The 20,845-nt window shown below is 41.3% G+C and overlaps 1 protein-coding gene across 8 annotated transcripts in view; it reads right to left on the reverse strand.

The window, feature by feature from the left end:
* Positions 1 to 20,845, reverse strand: part of SPTLC2 (serine palmitoyltransferase long chain base subunit 2) — a 92,437-nt gene that overhangs the window by 56,990 nt on the left and 14,602 nt on the right. For 7 of the 8 annotated variants that reach the window (XR_004968339.1, XM_036314199.1, XM_036314170.1 and 4 more), the window contains exons 2-3: positions 6,793 to 6,987; positions 131 to 285 (exon numbers count right to left, since the gene is read on the reverse strand). Coding sequence is in view for 7 of the 8 variants with exons in the window: in XM_036314199.1 (XP_036170092.1) it covers positions 131 to 285; positions 6,793 to 6,987 (350 nt within the window). In the remaining variant the exon portion in view is untranslated. Of the gene's footprint in view, positions 1 to 130; positions 286 to 6,792; positions 6,988 to 10,804; positions 10,929 to 20,845 lie in introns of those variants that run through there. The other variant, XM_036314221.1, reaches the window with a different exon arrangement.

The raw sequence follows: 20,845 nt of genomic DNA on the forward strand, positions 1-20,845 counted from the left end.
CATTGTATTGTATTTTCAGCTTCCACTGCTGTTTTGACAAAATACTGTCAAATTTGCAATAGAATATTTTAAAAAGTCAAAAAATTCCTTTTTTTTGTTGTTAGGAATTAATTTCCCAAACAAGACTTACCTGAATGACCAGTTGTAATCATGAGACTGTCTCTCCATGATGTCCATCCTGGCTCCAGGCACACTACAGATTGGTCGATTCCAGTTGTCTCTAATCCTCATGTAGAGGTTCCTTGTATAGAAGTTTTCAAAATCCTGATACAATGGCACAAAGTCCTACCAACAAATGGTGAAATACCATAAATTTAACTAAGTTACTTTTTAACAATTTACAACTTCCCTTTTCATATTGCAATAGCACTTGAGAATGAGGTCAATTATACTGATTTAGCTCGGCCAGCATGGCTCTTTCAAAATGTTTTCAGCCATTCATGGCCCATGAATCAGGAGGTTGAGGTTCAATTCCTGACCAGGACACATGCCTGCGTTGTGGGCTTGATCCCTAATAGAGGGTGTGCAGGAGGCAGCTGATCATATTTCTCTCTCATTGATGTTTCTATCTCTCTATCCCTCTCCCTTTCTCTCTCTAAAATCAATCCTATATAATAAAAGGGTAATATGCAAATTGACCGAACAGCAGAACGCCAGTTGCTGGAATGACTGGTCGCTATGATACGCACTGACCACCAGGTGGCAGACGCTCAACACAGGAACTGCCCCCTGGTGTTCAGTGCACTCCATAGGGGGAGCTCCGCTCAGTCACAAGCCAGGCTGACAGCTGGCAAGCATAGCTGTGGTGGTGGGAGCCGAGCCTGCCTCTGCAGCAGTGCTAAGGATGTCCGACTGCGGCTTAGGCCCACTCCCCACAGGCCTAAGCCACAGTTGGGCATCCCCTCAAGGGCTCCTGGACTGCGAAAGGGCGCAGGCCAGGCTGAGGGACCCCCCTCCCCCCCCACAGACATACCCAGTGTACAAAATTTCGTGCACTGGGCCTCTAGTAGAAATCTAATCTAATAAAAGAGAAACATGCAAACTGACTGCACCTCCACTACGCCCCAAGCCACGCCCACCAGCAACTATATGCAAATTAACCCAACCAAGATGGCAGCCGGTAGCCACGAAGCTGGAGCAAGCAGGAGGCTTGGTTGCCCCGGCAATAGAGGAAGCCAAGCTTCCTGCCTGCCCTGGCCAGCTGTGGCCTCCGCTCAAGGCAACAAAGTTTCAATTATAGAAGATAAACAAATCCCAGATACCTGCTTCCAGCCAGCCTCCAGCTTGGGTGTGTGTGTGTGTGTGTGTGTGTGTGTGTGTGTGTATATATATATATATATTTTTTAATGTATTTTATTGATTTTTTACAGAGAGGAAGGGAGAGGGATAGAGCGTTAGAAACATCGATCAGCTGCCTCCTGCACACCCCCTACTGGGGATGTGCCCACAACCAAGGTACATGCCCTTGACTGGAATCGAACCTGGGACCTTTCAGTCCGCAGGCCGACGCTCCATCCACTGAGCCAAACAGGTCAGGACTAGAAATATATATTTTTTAAAGGTTAGTTAAATAAAATTATACTGAGTTAACTGACACAGAAAACATTTTGAAAGGCATAAATTCTGTTTATATTAAAACAACTCTTAGGTAAAAGTCACACAGTTTTTTGATGGTTGATCTATAAGAAATGGTTGAATGCAGAGCCAAAGAATTGAATAAAGCAGGCCTCTAAAAATAAACTTAGTTGTACATTTCTGTCATTAAAAGTTTTCCTTCCTAATAAAATAAAAAAGACTAGTGTTCTGCCCCCTACCCCAAGTAAAATACTGACTGGGGGAAATGCCATAAAAACTCCTATAATTTCAGTTTCTAACAAGAAAAATAATTCCAAAATTAAGATTCCATTCTTGGCATATTTTTAAGGATCAAAATGAAATTAATTCAAAGAAAAATGATAAAAGCAAAAGACTCTTAAGTAGCTTATAGAAAGATCCCTGCGTCTGGTTTCTTTCCTTAGATAGAAGTTTTTAATAAAAATTAAAAAACAGCCCTAGCCCGTTTGGCTCAGTGGATAAAGCGTTGGCCTGCGGACCAAAGGGTCCAGGGTTCCATTCCGGCAAGGGTACATATCTCAGTTGCAGGCTCCTCCCTGGTGCAGGCCCTGGTCAAGGCGTGTGTAGGAGGCAACCAATCGATGTGTTTCTCTCACATCAATGTTTGTCTTTACTTCTCTCTTCCACTCTCTCTAAAAATCAATGGAAAAATATCCTCAGGTGAGGATTAAAAATAATAATAATGAGAAATAGTTTTTTAAAAAGTTAAAAAATATATATATAAGAAAGATTCTCAAAATGAATTCAAAAAAAAAAAAAAAAAAAAAGCCCTAGCCAGTTTGGCTCAGTGGATAGAGCGTTGGCCTGCGGACTGAAGGGTCCCTGGTTCGATTCCTGTCAAGGGCACATGCCCCGGTGGTGGGCTCGATCCCCAGTAGGGGGTGTGCAGGACGCAGCAGATCTATGATTCATCGATGTTTCTCTCTCTCTCTCCCTCTCTGAAATCAATAAAAAAAAAAAAAAAAAATGAATTCCATAATCAAGGACTTAACACCCTTTTTTTCATCCCTGAAGTTAAGTTATACTAAAATTAAGCCTGTAAAAAATAAAGTCACCATGAGCTAAAATGAATGAATATGCTATGTTCCATGTGGTTTGACCATTGCTCAGAACACACATGACTAGACCACATAGAATCTACTTAAATCCTGAAGGTAAATGGTAAAACACACAAACAAACAAAACTGTACTACAGTTTTACTAGTCAGAAAACCACTGAGCTTCAAGGCCTCGGGTCTGGGCTTGGTGCCAACCTAAGTTAATTTATAATAATAAAAGCATAATAATGCTAATTAGACCGGAGAGCCAAACGTCCTTCCAGACGAAGCCGTGGTGGTGGGGGCTGAGGAAGAGGCAGTTAGGGGTGATCAGCCAGGCAGGCAGAGGCAGTTAGGGGTGATCAGGCAGGCAGGTGAATGGTTAGGGGCAATCAGGCAGGCAGGCAGAGTGGTTAGGAGTGACCAGGCAGGCAAGTGAGCAGTTTGGGGTGATCAGGCAGGCAGGCCAGCAGTTAGGGACATCAGGCAGGCAGGCAGAAGTGGTTAGGGGTAATCAGACAGGCATGCAGAGTGGTTAGGGGTGATCAGGCAGGCCAGCAGTTAGGAGCCAGCGGTCCCGGATTGCGAGAGGGATGTCCAACTGCTGGTTTAGGCCCACAGGGATCAGGCCTAAACCAGCAGTCGGACATCCCCCGAGGGGTCCCGGATTGCGAAAGGGTGCAGGCCAGGCCAAGGGACCCCACTGGTGCATGATCGGGCCAGGGAGGGACATGGGAAGTTGGCCAGTTGGGGAGGGACTGCGGGAGGGTTCCAGGATATGTCCAGCCCATCTGGCTCAGTCCAGATCGGCCGGATCCCAGCAGCAAGCTTACCTACTGGTCGAAGCGTCTTCCCCCGATGGTCAGTGCATGTCATAGTGAGTGGTAGAGCAGCCTTAGCATATCATTAGCATATTACACTTTGATTGGTTGAATGGCCAGCCAGATGACTGGACACTTAGCATCTTAGGCTTTTATTATATAGGATTTTATGATCCCAAGCAAGCACTTTCCCTCACCTCTTTCCAATATTAACACTAAAATTTGCCTAACCCTGGACTACATCTAATCCAGCATCAGAAAACAAGCTCTACCATAACGATGAATTATTCTTTCTTTCCCTCTAAAAGTAATCAAAGAATTATATGCATATATGCAAGGCCCATGGACACAGACAATAATGTAGTGAAGATATGGGGTGTGGCCTGGGTGGAGGGGAGAAAAGGGATGGGAGGATGGGGGACATCTGTAATACTGTCAACAATAAAATAAATAAATAAATAAATAAATAAATAAATAGCCCTAGCTGGTTTGGCTCAGTGGATAAGAGTGTCAACTGGCAGACCAAAGGGTCCCTGGTTCAATTCTAGTCACGGACATGTACCTCAGTTGCAGGCTCAATCTCTGGGCCCCTTTGAGGCGCCTGCCGGAGGCAATCAATCGATGCATTTCTCTCACATCAATGTTTCTCTTTCTGTCTCTCCTCTTCCCTTTCACTCTCTCTAAAAAAGATCAATGGTAAATAACCTCAGGTGAGGATTAATAAAAAATAAATAAAAAAGTAATATTTATTATTACTTCCTCCAAAAATTGTTTCCTGACTAATCCTATGCTACTCAGTTTACTTTTTTGTTCTAAATCTGCATACAATTCAAGGACTATTTACATATAGAAAGCTTTGCAAAGGCCTATAAATTCAAAGTGTTAATGTTTCTTCAACAAAATTAGAAACTAAAAGAATAAAATCTATGTATTCCAATTCTTTCACACAGATAGCCCCAATACTTAAACAATTTACCCTGAAACATGAAACAAGTTCCAAAGATACTATACTTATTCACCAAGTAATTCAGATGAATCCCCTCCCTCTGTCCCTTCCATTCATCATGCTTGACAGAGCACCAGCTGTGCAAACTCTATTGTCATTCTCCTGCTCAAAAACTGCCCAGGACTCCTCAGTGCCTACCAAACTTCTTAGTTTACATTCAAAACACAATTTTTCATACACCCAAACACTGGTTCCAAACACTGCTCATGCCTTTACCTATACTTTCCTCTCTATACCATAATCAGCTCATCCCATCTCCACCTCTACCTGTCATTTATTAGGTCTCTACAGTATGTTGACACTATGGGGGGTCCTCGTAGATAAAGATTTTCTAGTCTGAATATGTGATAAAACTTTAGCTCCCATCCAGTCATAACTGCCATCAACTCAGTCTAGTAGGAAAAGATTGCCTGTGAACAAGTAATTGCAATACCACACTATACAGTAAGTGTATAGTAAGCTGTAAGTTATGGTAAGTAAGCCATACCTGAGGGATGTAAAAAAAAAAAAAAATCAACATACCATGGATGCATGTTAGCTAGAAAGTCTATTTGAGACATACAGGGGTCAAAAAAAATGGTAAAGAAAATTTTAATTTGTTCTGGTTTTCAATTATGAAAATTAGTTTGGCCAACTGGATCAAGTTCTGAATGCAGGGCTTTGTTTGCATTAGGTATTTAAGAAATACCTTTTTAATGAAATTAACTTGTAGGGATCTCAGGGCAAAGAGTAAGATGGCCAACTTATGGTGCTTGAGCTGGGAAGGATGCAGAATGGTTGAGATGACAAAGAATGCCTGGACCCTTTTCCCCAGGGCCAGAATCTTCAATCCTGACTGGCTTTGACTTCCTAGTTCCAGAAAGAACCTTTTCCTCTCTCATGTTTCCGGATGCCCTCACAATACATTCCCAGTGTTTCCTGGCTCCTCTCTCAGTGGTGACCTTGCTGCCATTTACATCTCTCTCCTCTACACCCACAAAAGTGAGGGACAACAAGAGTCTAACTTCTGAATCCCTTCTCTAATCTAGTACACTCCCTGGGCTGCAGGACAACCTCTCCATACTTCACCTGCCAAGAACAAGTTTCTTTTTTGTAAAATCAGGCATTTCACTCTAACTTTATTTCTTTTTGAGAATAAGTAATGTGTGTTTATTGTACAAAACTCTAGAGAGGCAAAGGAGTATACAGAGAAAAGGGAAGTGAATTAGATCCTCCTCCCCAGAGACATTATCACTTCTGTTTACCATTACTAACATAAGGTGGTTTCTACTATAAACAGCCATTCTGCTTTAGGGCTTATTTGTTTGGGGACAGGACCTGATTTGTGAACCAGACATTTATGTATAATGTGTCTATGAGAAAACACATCCCAAGTTCTATAGAACAAAATCTTTTCAGATGACTGTGGACACAACTTGGGATACAATATGGTATTGTGAATAGAAAGAACATGGCTTTCGGCTCTTCACCAACCTGTGTCTGCATACCAGTTCTGAAACTAAGCTCCTTAGGAAACATTAACTTGGGCACATACCCGGGTTTCAGGTTTGATCCCAAGTTGTGGCGTGTATCGGAGGCAAAGGCTCAATGTTTCTCTCTCATATTAAATGTTTCTCTCTCTCTCTTCCTCTCTCTCTAGAATCAATGAAAAAAACATATCCTCGATGAGGACTGAAAAGAAAGTAAAGTTCTTTTTTTTTTTTTAATATATATATATTTTATTGATTTCAGAGAGGAAAGGAGAGGGAGAGATAGAAACATCAATGGTAAGAGAGAATCATTGATTGGCTGCCTCCTGCACACCCCCTACTGGGGACTGAGGCCGCAACCCGGGCATGTGCCTTTGACCAATGCTCTATCCACTGAGCCAAACCAGCTAGGGCAAGAAAAGTTAAGTTCTTTAGTTTCTTCATGCCTTTAACCTTGTTTCCAACTTTCTTTGTGGAAAGTTTAACTGCATCTGGAATATTTTTATTTTAATGTGTACCAAAATATCTAAAGAAAAAACTGAGTGAAAATACCAAGATTTTGTCCTAGCTGGTTTGGCTCAGTGGACAGAGCAACCAGCCTGTGGACTGAAGGGTCCTGGGTTCGATTCCAGTCAAGGGCACATACGTGGGTTGTGGGCTCGATCCCCAGTAGGGGATGTGCAGGAGGCAGCTGATCACTGATTCTCTCTCATCATTGATATTTCTATCTCTCTCTCCCTCTCCCTTCCTCTCTGAAATCAATAAAAAAAAATTAAAAAAAAGAAAATACCAAGATTTCTATAAAAGGCTTCCATTCACAGAATTAAAGATTCTCTAACAATTACCTTTTGTTCTTCTCTTTCTGTTGCATAGTGACACTTTTCAATTCTCCAATACCTCAAGAAATCTCGAAGGTATCCAAAGAGGGTGAGTACACCATACCCCACATAAGTAAGCACAGCAACCAGCATTGGTGTTTCTTCAAAAGCTTCGTTAAACGGTTTTTTATACAGTCCTCCATTTTGTGTAACATGATGGACCTGAAAGAGAGATTTAAAATGTTTACTTCAATAACACTAAGGAAGATTTCTACTTAAAAATCTAAGTAGTCTTCACAGATCTGTATAACTATACCTTTGGAATTCCCTAAGTTATAGTTTAAAAAACCCACTAAGATCTAAATAGGGCATCATTATTTTTCAACAGAAGTTAAGTTACACATAATTCAGATGAACAGCAAACAAAAAAACAGAGGGAGAGGGACTGCCTAAGAACAATGCCTGACTCTTTTCTCTCATTATTTGATTTCATGAAATAGATCCTAAAATACTATGGTTGGAGAATACATAATTTCCTTTGTTCTAATAAAGAAAACAAGAAATATCGGGGGGAACACTTTGTAAAGTATGTGACTGTCTAACCACTATACCTAAAACTAATACAAAATAACATTGAATGTAAACCATAATTGAAAAAAATAAAAAAGCACACAGAAATATAAATCAACAGAGAAAGCCTATCCTGAAAAATAGTGTATTAGCTAATAAATAAAGTGATCAAAAGTAAATTCAGTTTTAGAATAAAATATTTGTAAATGTTTTACTGCTCTATGTCCTTAAAGCCACTCAATCACAGTATTCCAAACATCAACATTAGGCCCCTGTGAAAACACACACAATGCTTACTTTTGTGAGTGATTCAGCATTGTATAAAAGGAGAAAGTGAAATCCAATGCAAGGCATACAGCAATCAGTAACTGTGAATGAAATCATTCTGCCCCTCCATCTAAGTGTCCATTTAAATGCTGCAAGATTATCCCTGGCTTCATACATTCTTTGGGGTACCTGAGTTTTAATATACAGATACCAAACCACCATACTTTTGATATCATAACCTAAAGCTTTTTACTTTTTGGTCAATTTTTAAAATATATATATTTTTTATTGATTTTTTTACAGAGATGAAGGGAGAGGGATAGAGAGTTAGAAACATCAATGAGAGAGAAACATTGATCATCTGCCTCCTGCACATCCCCTACTGGGGATGTGCCTGCAACCCAGGTACATGCTCTTGACCAGAATCGAATCTGGGACCCTTCAGTCCACAGGACGATGCTCTATCCACTGAGCCAAACCAGTTAGAGCCTTTTTGGTCAATTTTAATGGAAATCTTATTTTACAGAAAAAATCCACAAAGCATTTTCTAAAAATTTATTGATTTTGGAAAGAGAGAAAAAACCATTGATTTGTTGTTCTGCTTATTTATGCATTTACTGGTTGCTTCTTGTATGTGACCTGACCAGAGACTGAACCTGCAACCTTGGTGAATCGGAATGAGGCTCTAACCAACTGAGCTACCTGGCCAGGGCCCACTAGAGTATTTTGTGTGTTAATGTTAATCTTACTTGAAACAACTGAGAACAGTGAGGACAGTCAATCAGAATTTACCAGGAGCATTTTTTTTTAATTTCAGAGAGGGAGGAAAGGGAGTGGGAGGGGGAGGGGGAGAGGGAGAGAGAAAGAGAGAGAGAGAGAGAGAGAGAGAGAGAGAGAGAGAGAGAGATATCAATGATGAGAGAGATTCATTGATCAGCTGCCTCCTGCACACCCCACACTGGGGATCAAGCTCACAACCTGGGTATGTGCCCTGACCAAGAATCGAGCCCTGACCTCCTGGTTCATAGGTCGAAGATCAATCACTGAAGCACACCACCAGGCAGGAGCATATTTTTCAAGTGAGCTCTGAGCTAGAGTTATAAAAAGTCCCAAAGGAAGAAAAGATTTTTGCCCTCTCAGGCAACCTGATCAGATATCCGATGTAAACTAATAAGAACAAATTAATAAAAATTTACAAAACTACAGAAATTAATATATGCATACCCCTGGGCTAAATATGGTTTAGAATATTGTATCCTGATAATGTTAGTTTGAGAAAGTTACTTGAATGCTGCAAGTTAGAACAGTTTGGGAAAAAATAGCTGTATTTGACAAAGAAAAGACATTCAGATAGGCATAATACATGGGATCTATTGGTTCTGATTCAATTTGACTGCCCAAAGAACTTAGGAAAACTATTCGTAAAACTGGTTTAAGTCTTCATCAATCTCTTCTCCAAGAGATTGTGTCAATATTTAATACTTAAAGTTTTTATGCAGAAGTAAGGTTGTAATATGTTTAGAAGAGAATAGCTAGCAATGAGCCATTATCTGAAGATAGAAAATTATTTTAAAATTAACAATATAACACATAAGCTAATAAGCTAAACAAAACAAAATCAAAAGCAATCAAAACACAAGAAAAATAACATTCTGATCATCTCTTTAAAAAACTACATTTAAAAATATTGTCATACCAATACCCAACTCTTCTGAACTCTAAAATTGTTTCAACTATTTTCTCTCAATTGAACAAAAAAGTAAAATGTGAGGCAATTTTCAGAGCGCCTAAGTCTAAAATATGTGTGGCAGATTTATATGTCAGGAATGCTGTGGCTATCTCTTTAAAAGATATCCACCTGGATTTGAGATACACCCAAACCAGCAGGACTAAGTAAATGTAAACAGATGGTTGCACTGTCTAGGAAGGAGGAAGTTAAACCATTAGTTTGCTTTTAAATACTATGTGATTCTATCGCAGCCCCTTTTAAAATGAAATGCATTTGAAGGAATTGAGATTCAACTCTGAAAGAACTTTTGGAATGTGGCCTCAGTCAAAAACACAGGTCACTCTTCTGCGTCACTGAATCTGCTGCTGAGTCCATCTAAGTCGTCTTCATTTCAGTTATTATATCTTTCATTTCTGATTGTTGTTGTTTATGGTTTCTCTCTGTAAGTTCTCTCTGAGTTCATCTACTCTTCCCCTAAGTTCATTGAGCATCCCTATAACCAGTGTTTTGAACTCTGTATCTGGTAGATTGCTAGCTTCCATTTTGGTCACATGCCTATAAGCTACCAACCATACTTTTAAGTCACTGGAAAGACACTCCCAACCAAAGCAATAATGGGGTGACGTATAATCAAAAGATAAAACCATAAACTTAATATGCACTAAAATCATCTGGAAGGAGATACAAGAAACTGGAATGGGGAGAGGAATGGGGGAAGGAAGCATACTTCCTACTTATAACCCTCTGAACCAATTTACTTTTTATTTCTAAGACTCTATATTATTGAATTTTTGTTTATCGTTTTATTTTTTAAATGTTTAAACTCAATTTTCTCACTGATTTTATTCACTATTTGGACTAAAACGAAGTTAATAAAAGCAACATACACTTCTCATCCTAACTTTAGGTCAGCTCAGTCTACAGACTCTCTAGGGCAGCAGTTCTCAACCTGTGGGTCGCGACCCCTTTGCGGGTCCAACGACCCTTTCACAGGGGTCACCGAAGACCATCGGAAAACACATATATAATTACATATTGTTTTTGTGATTAATCAACTATGCTTTATGTTCAATTTGTAACAATGAAAAAACCTCCTGCACATCAGATATTTACATTACAATTCATAACAGTAGCAAAATTACAGTTATGAAGTAGCAACGAAAATAATTTTATAGTTGGGGGTCACCACAACATGAAGAACTGTATTAAAGGGTCGCAGCATTAGGAAGGCTGAGAACCACTGCTCTAGAGAATTCTCATCTACTTGTTAAGATCTCGAAAGGACTTGACATGCTGATAAGTAAGTGCAAATCTACATTTCAATCCCCAAACCCCCCACCCCGCAAAACTCTAAATTTACATTTCCACCTGCCTCCTATCTAGCTCCACTTAGATGTGCCCAAATCAACATCTCACCATATTAACTCCTCCCTCAATTCAAACCTGACCCTCCTCTCCTCCTATATTACCTACCTAGTCGACAGAATCACCATCCAGTCAACCCAGTCTCCCAAGTTTGGAGTCATCTTTAGCTCCACCTTATCTTCTGGCTTTCACCTAGAACTAGTAATGAATTTTCATGCCTTAATTCAAAATTTTCTTGTGGGGCACCAGGGAATTTTAAAGAGACTGGGAATGTCCTACATCTTGAGGGAGGCATTGGAGACACAGTATACATACAGGTAAGAAATCATGGAGTTGTACAGCTAGCACATTTTATGCACTTAACTAAATGTATGTTACTCCTCAATTTAAAAACAAAAGCTCAATACCTCTTCCTTCAGTGAGCTACTGCAATACCCTCCCTGCACTCAATTATCCTTTCAGTCACACTAAACTTCTTGCCACAGTCTTTCCAAAAAGAATCCTCCTCTAATAGTGATGTCAATGACTAGTGTCCAATACTGAAAAGGCAAGAAGCAGTAATATAAGCATGTTAGATTATGGAGGCAAACTTCAAAAGAATCTGCTAAAATATAAATTAGTTACCTCTGAAGATGAAGAAAATGGTATAAGAGAGCAGAAGACTGTTGTATATCTGAAAACAAGCCTTGTGGAACTGTCCGATGCTCCATACCAAGTGCTACAGGTAAGGGGTTGCTAGGAATTCTTAGGTCCTATAGCACTGGACCATAGAGCTATTTTGGCTGTGAATGTGCACTATTTTCAAGAAAAGGAAATAATGACTCCAGCCCTGGCCAGTGTTACTCAATGGTTAGAGTGTCGACCCATGCACAAAAGGGTCATGGGTTCCATTCCCAGTCAGGGGTCAGGGGTCAGGGGCACATACCGGGCTGATTGATTTGATCCCCTGCCCCAGTCGGGTACGTAGGGGAGGCAACCGATTACTTTGTCTCTCTCACATCAATGTCTCTCTCTTCCCTCTCCCTCCCTTCCACTCTCTAAAAAAAGTCAATGGTAAAAATATCCTCGGGTAAGGATTAACAACAACAAAACAATGGTTGCAAAGGTGATTCAGAGATCATCTCCTTCTAGGAGGAATTGCCTCAGATTCAACAGTTCAGAGGCTCAAGAGTGACAGCCTGGAGCATGGGGGATTGGGAAGGCCAGGGAAAACACATGACCTCCATACTCCAATAGGGCCAGAGGGCAGAGCATTGACCACTGAACCTAAAAGGGTTATTCTTGAGCCTTAAGATCTCATGAAATTTACCTTGCTAAATTTTGGACTTGCTGGAAGCTGTGACTCCTTTTTTCTCCTCTAATTTCTCCTTTTTGGAACAAAAATGCCTACCTGCTGCCTGTCCGACCATAGTATTTTGGAAGCACGTAACTTGTATGTTTCACAGGTTCACAGCTGGACAGGAAATCTGTCGCAGCATTAATTATCTTGAGTCTCATTCATATCAGATTTAGACGATATTTAGATGAGGCTTTGGATTTTAGACTTGAGATGATGCTGGAATGAGTTAATACTTTTGGTGCTGTTAGGATGAAATTAATTAATCTATTTTGCATGCAAGAAGGACATGATTTGGGGTAACCCATGGGCAAAATGTTATAGGATGAATATTTGTGTCTCCTCCACCAAATGTGATGATATTTGAAGGTGAGGCCCTTGGGAGATAATTAGGTTTAGATTAGGTTCAAATTATGTCATAATATGATTAAAGCCCTCATAAGAAGAATAAGCACAGATCTCCACTGAGGAAAGGCCATGTGAGCTCGATATAAAAGGAGCTCTACAAGCCAAGAAGAGGACCCTCACCAAGAATCAAGTCTTGATTCTTGGACTTCCTGGCCTCCAGAATCAGAAGAAATAAATGGCTGTTGTTTAAGCCACCCAGTCTATGGTATTTTGGTTCTGGCAGCCTGAAGAAAGACAGGTAAACAAATGCATACAGAGGAACCAAGACGGCGGCATAGGTAAACACCGGAGATTGCTGCCTCGCACAACCACTTCAAAAATACAACTAAGAGACGGAACAGACATCACCCAGAACCACAGGAAGGCTGGCTGAGGGGAAATTCTTCAACTAGAAGGAAAAAGAACAGCATACCGAGACTCAGAGGAGACGCAGTGCGGAAAATACAAAGGTGCGGAGGTGCACACGGAGTGGGCTGGCGGCCGAAGACGCGGTTGTCTGTTTCAATCGGGAGGGAGTCTCAGGCTCTGAGCTCCAGTTCTGGGCGAATCTCTAGGGACCCAGACTCAAACGGGAGAAGCGGGACTGTCTGGCATTGGTAGGAACTCGAGGGCAGCTTTCTCTCCGAGGTTTGCAGCAGTTGCTGGGACTCTGAGAAGCAGAGCCTCTGGGGACGAGACTGAGAGCAGCCATAACTGCTCCCTCCGCCCGCCCTGTTGATCCCGTGCGACCCGCCCTGCCCAAGCTCTGCACAGAGCCATTTGCCAGATAGCCTCAGGCAAGGGCTAGATTAGCACCTCCCTAGAGGACAAAAGTTCTCCCACTGCAGACACAGCTGATTCTCACAGCCAGTTGGCCTGGAGGTCAAATCACCCCCAGTATTACCTACAACAATCAAGGCTTAACTACAACAAGACTGCGCACAAAGACCACTAGGGGGTGCACCAAGAAAGCATAAAAAGCGCGGAGACAAAGAAACAGGACACAAATGTTGATGGAGGATATAGAATTCAGAACCACACTTTTAAGGTCTTTCAATAATTTTCTAGAAACTGCTGAATGGATTAGAAAACTGTGGTACATCTACACGATGGAATACTATGCTGCTCTAAAAAGGAAGGAACTCTTACCATTTGCAACAGCATGGATGGAACTGGAGAGCATTATGCTAAGTGAAATAAGCCAGTCAATGAAGGAAAAATACCACATGATCTCACTCATTCATGGATAATAGAGACCATTATAAACTTTTGAACAATAATAGATACAGAGGCAGAGCTGCCTCAAACAGATTGTCAAACTGCAGCGGGAAGGCCGGGGAGGGTTGGGGGGCAGGAGGTGGGGGGGGAAAGAGATCAACCAAAGGACTTGTATGCATGCATATAAGCATAACCAATGGACATAAGACACTGGGGGATAGGGGAGGCTAGGGGACTGTCTAGGGCGGGGGGGGGGGGGGAAATGGACACATATGTAATACCCTTTGTAGTACTTTAAGCAATAAAATAAAAATAATAATAATAATAATTTTCTAGAAACTGCTGATAAACTTAATGAGATCTACAAGAAATCTAATGAGACCCTCGATGTTGTGATAAAGAACCAACTAGAAATTAAGCATACACTGACTGAAATAAAGTATATTATACAGACTCCCAACAGCAGACCAGAGGAGCGCAAGAATCAAGTCAAAGATTTGAAATGTGAAGAAGCAAAAAACACCCAACCAGAAAAGCAAAATGAAAAAAGAATCCAAAAATACGAAGATAGTGTAAGGAGCCTCTGGGACAGCTTCAAGCGTACCAACATCAGAATTATAGGGGTGCCAGAAGATGAGAGAGAGCAAGATATTGAAAACCTATTTGAAGAAATCATGACAGAAAACTTCCCCCACCTGGTGAAAGAAATAGACTTACAAGTCCAGGAAGAGCAGAGAACCCAAAATAAAAGGAATCCAAAGAGGACCACACCAAGACACATCATAATTAAAATGCCAAGAGCAAAAGACAAAGAGAGACTCTTAAAAGCAGCAAGAGAAAGAAACTCAGTTACCTACAAGGGAGTACCCATATGACTGTCAGCTGATTTCTCAACAGAAACTTTGCAGGCCAGAAGGGAGTGGCAAGAAATATTCAAAGTGATGAATACCAAGAACCTACAACCAAGATTACTTTATCCAGCAAAGCTATCATTCAGAATTGAAGGTCAGATAAAGAGCTTCACAGATAAGAAAAAGCTAAAGGAGTTCATCACCACCAAACCAGTATTATATGAAATGCTGAAAGGTATACTTTAAGAAGAGGAAGAAGAAGAAAAAGGTAAAGATACAAATTATGAACAACAAATATGCATCTATCAACAAGTGAATCTAAGAATCAAGTGAATAAATAATCTGATGAACAGAATGAACTGGTGATTATAATAGAATCAGGGACATAGAAAGGGAATGGACTCACTATTCTTGGGGGGGAAAGGGGTGTGGGAGATGCGGGAAGAGACTGGACAAAAATTGTGCACCTATGGATGAGGATAGTGGGTGAGGAGTGAGGGCGGGGAGTGAGGGCGGAGGGTGGGGTGGGAACTGGAAGGAGGGGAGTTATGGGGGAAAAAAAAAGAGGAACAAATGTAATAATCTGAACAATAAAGATTTAATAAAAAACAAACAAACAAATGCATACAATGTACTCCCAATTGGTTTAGGAAAAAATAACCATGTTTGTGCATGAGCACATGTGTAAAGAGAATGATGAAGAATTTTCTTCACGAACCATTTGTGAGTCAGTTGCAGTTATAATGTGCCTTTACCTTTTACTATTTTATTATTATTATTTTTAATCCTCACCCAGGGAGTGAGGATATTTTTTCCATTGTTTTTTCGAAAGAGAATGGAAGGGCGGGGGAGGGGGAGAGACAAGAGAGAAACATCAATGTGGAAGAGGCACATGGATTGGTTGCCTCCCGCACCCACCCCAGCCCAACATGGGGAGAGGATCAAACCTGCAAGCCAGGCAGATGCCCTTGACAGGGAATTGAACCCAAGACCCTCCGGTGAGCAGGCGGATACTCTAACCATTGAACAGCACCAGCCAGGGTATGTACCTTTACCATTTATTTATTTTTTATTTTCGGTTAATCCTTACCTGAGGATATCTTTTACATTGTTTTTTTCAGCGAGACTGGGAGGGAGGGAGAGAGAGACAGACAGGGAAACACTGACACAAGAGAGATACATTGACTGGCTGTCTCCTGCAGTCGCCCTGACCAGGGAATTGAACCCAAGACCTTCTGGTGTGCAGGCCAACACTCTAACCACTGAACAACACCAGCAATGGCTTATTTATTTTTTAAAATTTATCTTTATTGTTGAAAGTATTATAGATGTGCCCCCTTTTTCCCCCCCTTGACCCCCTCCATCCCACTCCCGCCCCACTCCCCAGGCATTCGGCATATTATTGTCTATCTCCATGGGTTATGCATATATGCATATAAGTTCTTTGGTTAAACTTTTCCCACCCGCCTCCTCTGAAATATGTCAGTCTGTTGCATGCTTCAATGTTTCAGGATATATTTTGTTTGTCAGTTTATTTTGTTCATTAAATTCCACATATAAGTGAGATTATGTCTTACTCTGACTGGCTTATTTCACTTAGCATAATACTCTCCAGATCCCTCCATGCTGTCTCAAAGAGTAAGAGATCCTTCTTTTTTACAGCCACATGGTATTCCCTTGTGTAAATATACTAGTACCTTTTAAAAAATATATAAATTTTATTCATTTTTTTACAGAGAGGAAGGGAGAGGGATAGAGAGTTAGAAACATCGATGAGAGAAAGAGAAACATCGATCAGCTGCCTCCTGCACACCCCCTATTGGGGATGTGCCTGCAACAGGTACATGCCCTTGATCGGAATCGAACCTGGGACCCTTCAGTCCACAGGCCGACGCTCTATCCACTGAGCCAAACCGGTTAGGGCATATACCAGTACCTTTTAATACTTCAGTGTGTATGTCTTCAACACATTCTCTTACATAACTACAGAACAATTATCAACATCAGAAAATTGATAGATTTGCCAAATAAATGGAATTTACAGGGAAAAAAAAGAAAATTGATAGAATATTAATAACTAGTCCACATTCTTAATTCAAATTTTGTCAATTGTCCTAATGATGTCCTTTACAACAAAAGAAAGTCCTGGATCACCCTGGCTGGGTAGCTCAGTGGATTGCAGTGTCATCCCCATACACCAGGTCGAGCCACATACAGGAGTCAACCAGTGAATGGATGGGTGGAACAAGTTTTAGTCTCTCTCATTCTCTCTCTCTGTCTCTCCCCCTCCTTCCCTCTCTCCTCCTCTCAAAAATCAATAAATGAAATTTTTAAAATAAAAAGCTAATAGGAAAAAAGTAAGTCCTGGATCATGTGTTGCATTCTGTCTCTTAGTTTGAGAAAAGAAAAAGAAATGTTTTGATTACACTGTACACTGACTTGGCCTGAATGATCCTGAGCAGAGGTTTCAAGAATCCTATGAGAGGCCCTAGCTGGTTTGGCTCAGTGGATGGAGCATTGGCCTGAGGACTGAAAGGTCCTGGGTTTGATTCTGGTCAGGGGCACACGACCAAGTTGCAGGCTCAATCCCCATGGAGGTGAGGGGAGGTGGGGGGCAGGGTGCGTGCAGGAGGCAGCCTATCAATGATTCTCTCTCATCATTGATGTTTCTAGCCTCTTTCTCCCTTCCTCTCTGAAATATATAAAGAATCCCATGAAAGTACACAGAGTAACTATGTAATTATACAACAATGAGGATGTAATTATTGGGAAACAGCGTAAATTTCTGATATGAATACAAAAACCACATAAGCATCTTTGTTTAAAGCAAATAAACATTCCTGCTGAATGTGGCAGTAGGATGACTGAGCTTGCCCCATCACCACAGACACTGCCCACCTGGTGGACAATTTGGAACATTATATAAAAAAAGTTAAGTGTTCAATATGAAATATCCATTATTCTTCAACAATCAAAGGGCTGTTACTATGCATTTTCCAGTAAATAAACCCTATTCATTCCCAGTGGTATAGCCTGCTATCCCTTAGAAGAAGTTTTGCTGAAATGGTCTTTTCTTGGAATTTTACTGCAATGTTTTAATCTCTCCCTACTGCATACCATACATACTAGAGAAAATAGTTAGGAGCTTTGTGCTTGTCACACAAGCTATTCCATGTTCTGAACATATATTTTCAGAAGAGTCTTCGTTTTTGAGCAGGCAAATTTTGAAAAGTAGGGACACACTTTTTTTTCTTGCAAACAGGATAAATTCCCTAATTTTGTCAATAAGTATCTCATATAGAATGCACTGAAAAGTGCTCCAAAATTGCCCAGCTGGTATGCTCAGTGGTTGAGCATCAACCTATGAACTAGGAGGTCACGGTTCAATTCCTGGTCAGGGCACATGACAGGGTTGCGGGCTCAATCCCCAACAGGGGGTGTGCAGGAGGCAGCCGATCGGTGATTCTCTCTCATCACTGATGTTTCTATGCTTTCTCCTTCTCCATGCTTCTCTGAAATCAATAAAAATATTAAAAAAGAAAAAGTTCTTCCAAAGCTATCTGTAAACAAATTCGTATTTTGACTTACTATTTTCCCATTGACCCCAAAATGGAGGCCTCAAAGTATATGTGCACTGGGGGACATTTAAGTGCAGTGGCATCCTGTGCACTGTGCATGGGTGCGACCACTTTCACTTGCCACCCAGATCTCCTCTGTAGCACTTTCCTACCCCTAGGTAAGCCTCATGGTATAACAAACAATATAATAGTTAGGAAGTGAGTACCAGTGCAGCTCTGCTGCAAATTCTGCATCCATTAGCGCTATCATCTGCCTCTAATGTGTTCTGGGCCTACCTATAGCACCATGCCCTCCACTCAGCCCTCCACACACTCCACAGAGGTTTGTAAAAAACACCAGTTGGAGAGACAACCCGGTTGACACCAATTTTCCTTCTTTGGAAATATGCCCTGATACACAGGGATGGTCCCCCTGGTGGTCCCATCTGTGCAATATGACTGTATTTCCTAGGTCATAACTGACTGACAAAGGGTAAGCCAAAATAAACCCAACACACCCTCTCATGGGATTGGAAATTTTAATGGGGAAAGAGTCTGAAGACACTGCACCAACATCCCGGAGGAAAAGGTCCATAAACTCCTGCCACTAAGGTCCCAATCGCTGTGCCATTTCTTGCTCTTGTGACTTCCTGAGACTTAGTTGTTCATCAATTCCTCCCCATTCTGTTTTTTGGTTTGTTTGGTTTTTTGCGTATCTATCATCCTTGAAATAAATCACCTTTTTGTTTAGCAAGAGTCAGTTTCTGCTGTTATCAACTGAAAGAAATCTGATACTGATTCTATATTAAAATCTCTTAGAACTTCTTTTCTACCCTTACTGGGTGTTTTTGTTTTTGTTTTGTTATCCTCACCTAAGGATATTTTCCCATTGATTTTTATAGAGAGAGGGAGAGAGGGAAAGACAGAGAAATATCAATTGAGAGAAACACATCAATTGATTGCCTCCTGCACAAGCCCCGACCAGGGCCCAGGCTTGGGGAGGAGCCTAATGAGGTACGTGCCCTTGGCCAGAATTGAACCCGGGACCCTTTGGTCTGGAGGCCAATGCTCTATCCACTGAGCTAAACCAGCTACGACACTGTGTATTTATATGTTAACATTGCCTGAAACTTTTAGGGCTCAGTCATTTTTTTTTCAAATGGTTCCCAACCTGGTCAATGTTGTATATTTGGGACACTGTTTACTATCTTCTCTAGGATAAGGGATGCCTGGTTCAAAATTATTAGTAGGTACTTCATTATATATAACTAGAGGCCCAGCACACAAAATCGTGTGTGCGTAGGGTCCCTAGGCCTGTGATCAGGGCCATGTCCATTGCCCTGAAACGCTCTGTGACGCTGCCGCTGCCCTGCAACCCTCAGCGACATTGCGGGTGCCCCGCGAGTCCAGTCCCCAGTCCCTCTCTGCTGCCACCCAGCCCTGTTCCCGTGGTTCCCATTTGCCATCCAGCAATGGGAGCCTGCGGGCTGGGGGAAGGGACTGAGAGGTGGTCAATGCACCTCACAGCGACTGCATTGAGTGTCTACACCCTAGTGGTCAGGAGCGACCGGTCGTTTGGTCATTCTGGCGTTACACTGGCTTCTTTTTTTTTTTTTTTTTTTTAAATATATATTTTATTGATTTTTTACAGAGAGGAAGGGAGAGAGATAGAGAGTTAGAAACATCGATGAGAGAGAAACATCGATCAGCCGCCTCCTGCACATCTCCTACTGGGGATGTGCTCGCAACCCAGGTACATGCCCTTGACCGGAATCGAACCCGGGACCTTTCAGTCCGCAGGCCGACGCTCTATCCACTGAGCCAAACCGGTTTCGGCTACACTGGCTTTTTATATATATAAATGGACATCAGAATCTAACTGCCTGCTATAACCAAGTACTTCTCTGATTATCATTAATACACATGAAGACAATCCCCCCCCACCCCCCCCAAAAAAGAGCTAATATTTAAAAAAGGGCAACAGCAGACCACAAATCAAAATTTAAAGTGTCTAACTACAGAGAACATGCTCATAACATTAATTTAGACAGTGTCCAACTACAGAGAAAATGCTCATAATCATTAAACAAGACTAACTCTTTCATGGCAAGAACAATCACAAACAAAAAGGGAAGTATTCAATTATTTAATACAAGACTTTAGGAAAACTGACTATTTGAAAAAATAACTCTAGTTAGAACTTCTCATCCCATACTGTGGCAGAGACCATTAACTGCCCCCTGTATAGATTCTCCCTATCTTCCCTTTAGTAACCAAATCTGTTTCAGCTGGGTACATGGCCACCCAACTACAAGCTTAATTCCCAGTCTCTGTTGTAGCTAGAAGTAGCCATGGTATGAAGTTCTGGCCAACAGGAAGTGAACATGGTGATGGATACCAATGCTGGATTACATCCTCTAAGAAAGAAATTGCTTTCCCTCCACTTTTCCTTCCCTCTGCCTATGGCCTGGAATATAGATGTGGCTGAAGAATCAGATGCTAATGAAGACAAAATGCTAAAATACTGCAGAATAACAGAACATACCTCATAACCTACCTACCTAGGACTACTTATCTACATCCAGACTTTACAAATAATAATAATAATAATAATAATAATAATAACTTATATCTTGATGAACTTAATTTTCTTCCAAAAGGAAGATGTTTTGTCCTAACGGGTTTGGCTCAGTGGATAGAACGTCAGCCTGCAGACTGAAGGGTCCTAGGTTCGATTCCAGTCAAGGGCATGTACCTTGATTGCAGGCACATCCTCAGTAGGGGGTGTGCAGAAGGCAGC

Source organism: Myotis myotis, unplaced genomic scaffold (assembly GCF_014108235.1).
Source record: "Myotis myotis isolate mMyoMyo1 unplaced genomic scaffold, mMyoMyo1.p scaffold_m19_p_1, whole genome shotgun sequence".
NCBI lineage: Eukaryota > Metazoa > Chordata > Mammalia > Chiroptera > Vespertilionidae > Myotis > Myotis myotis.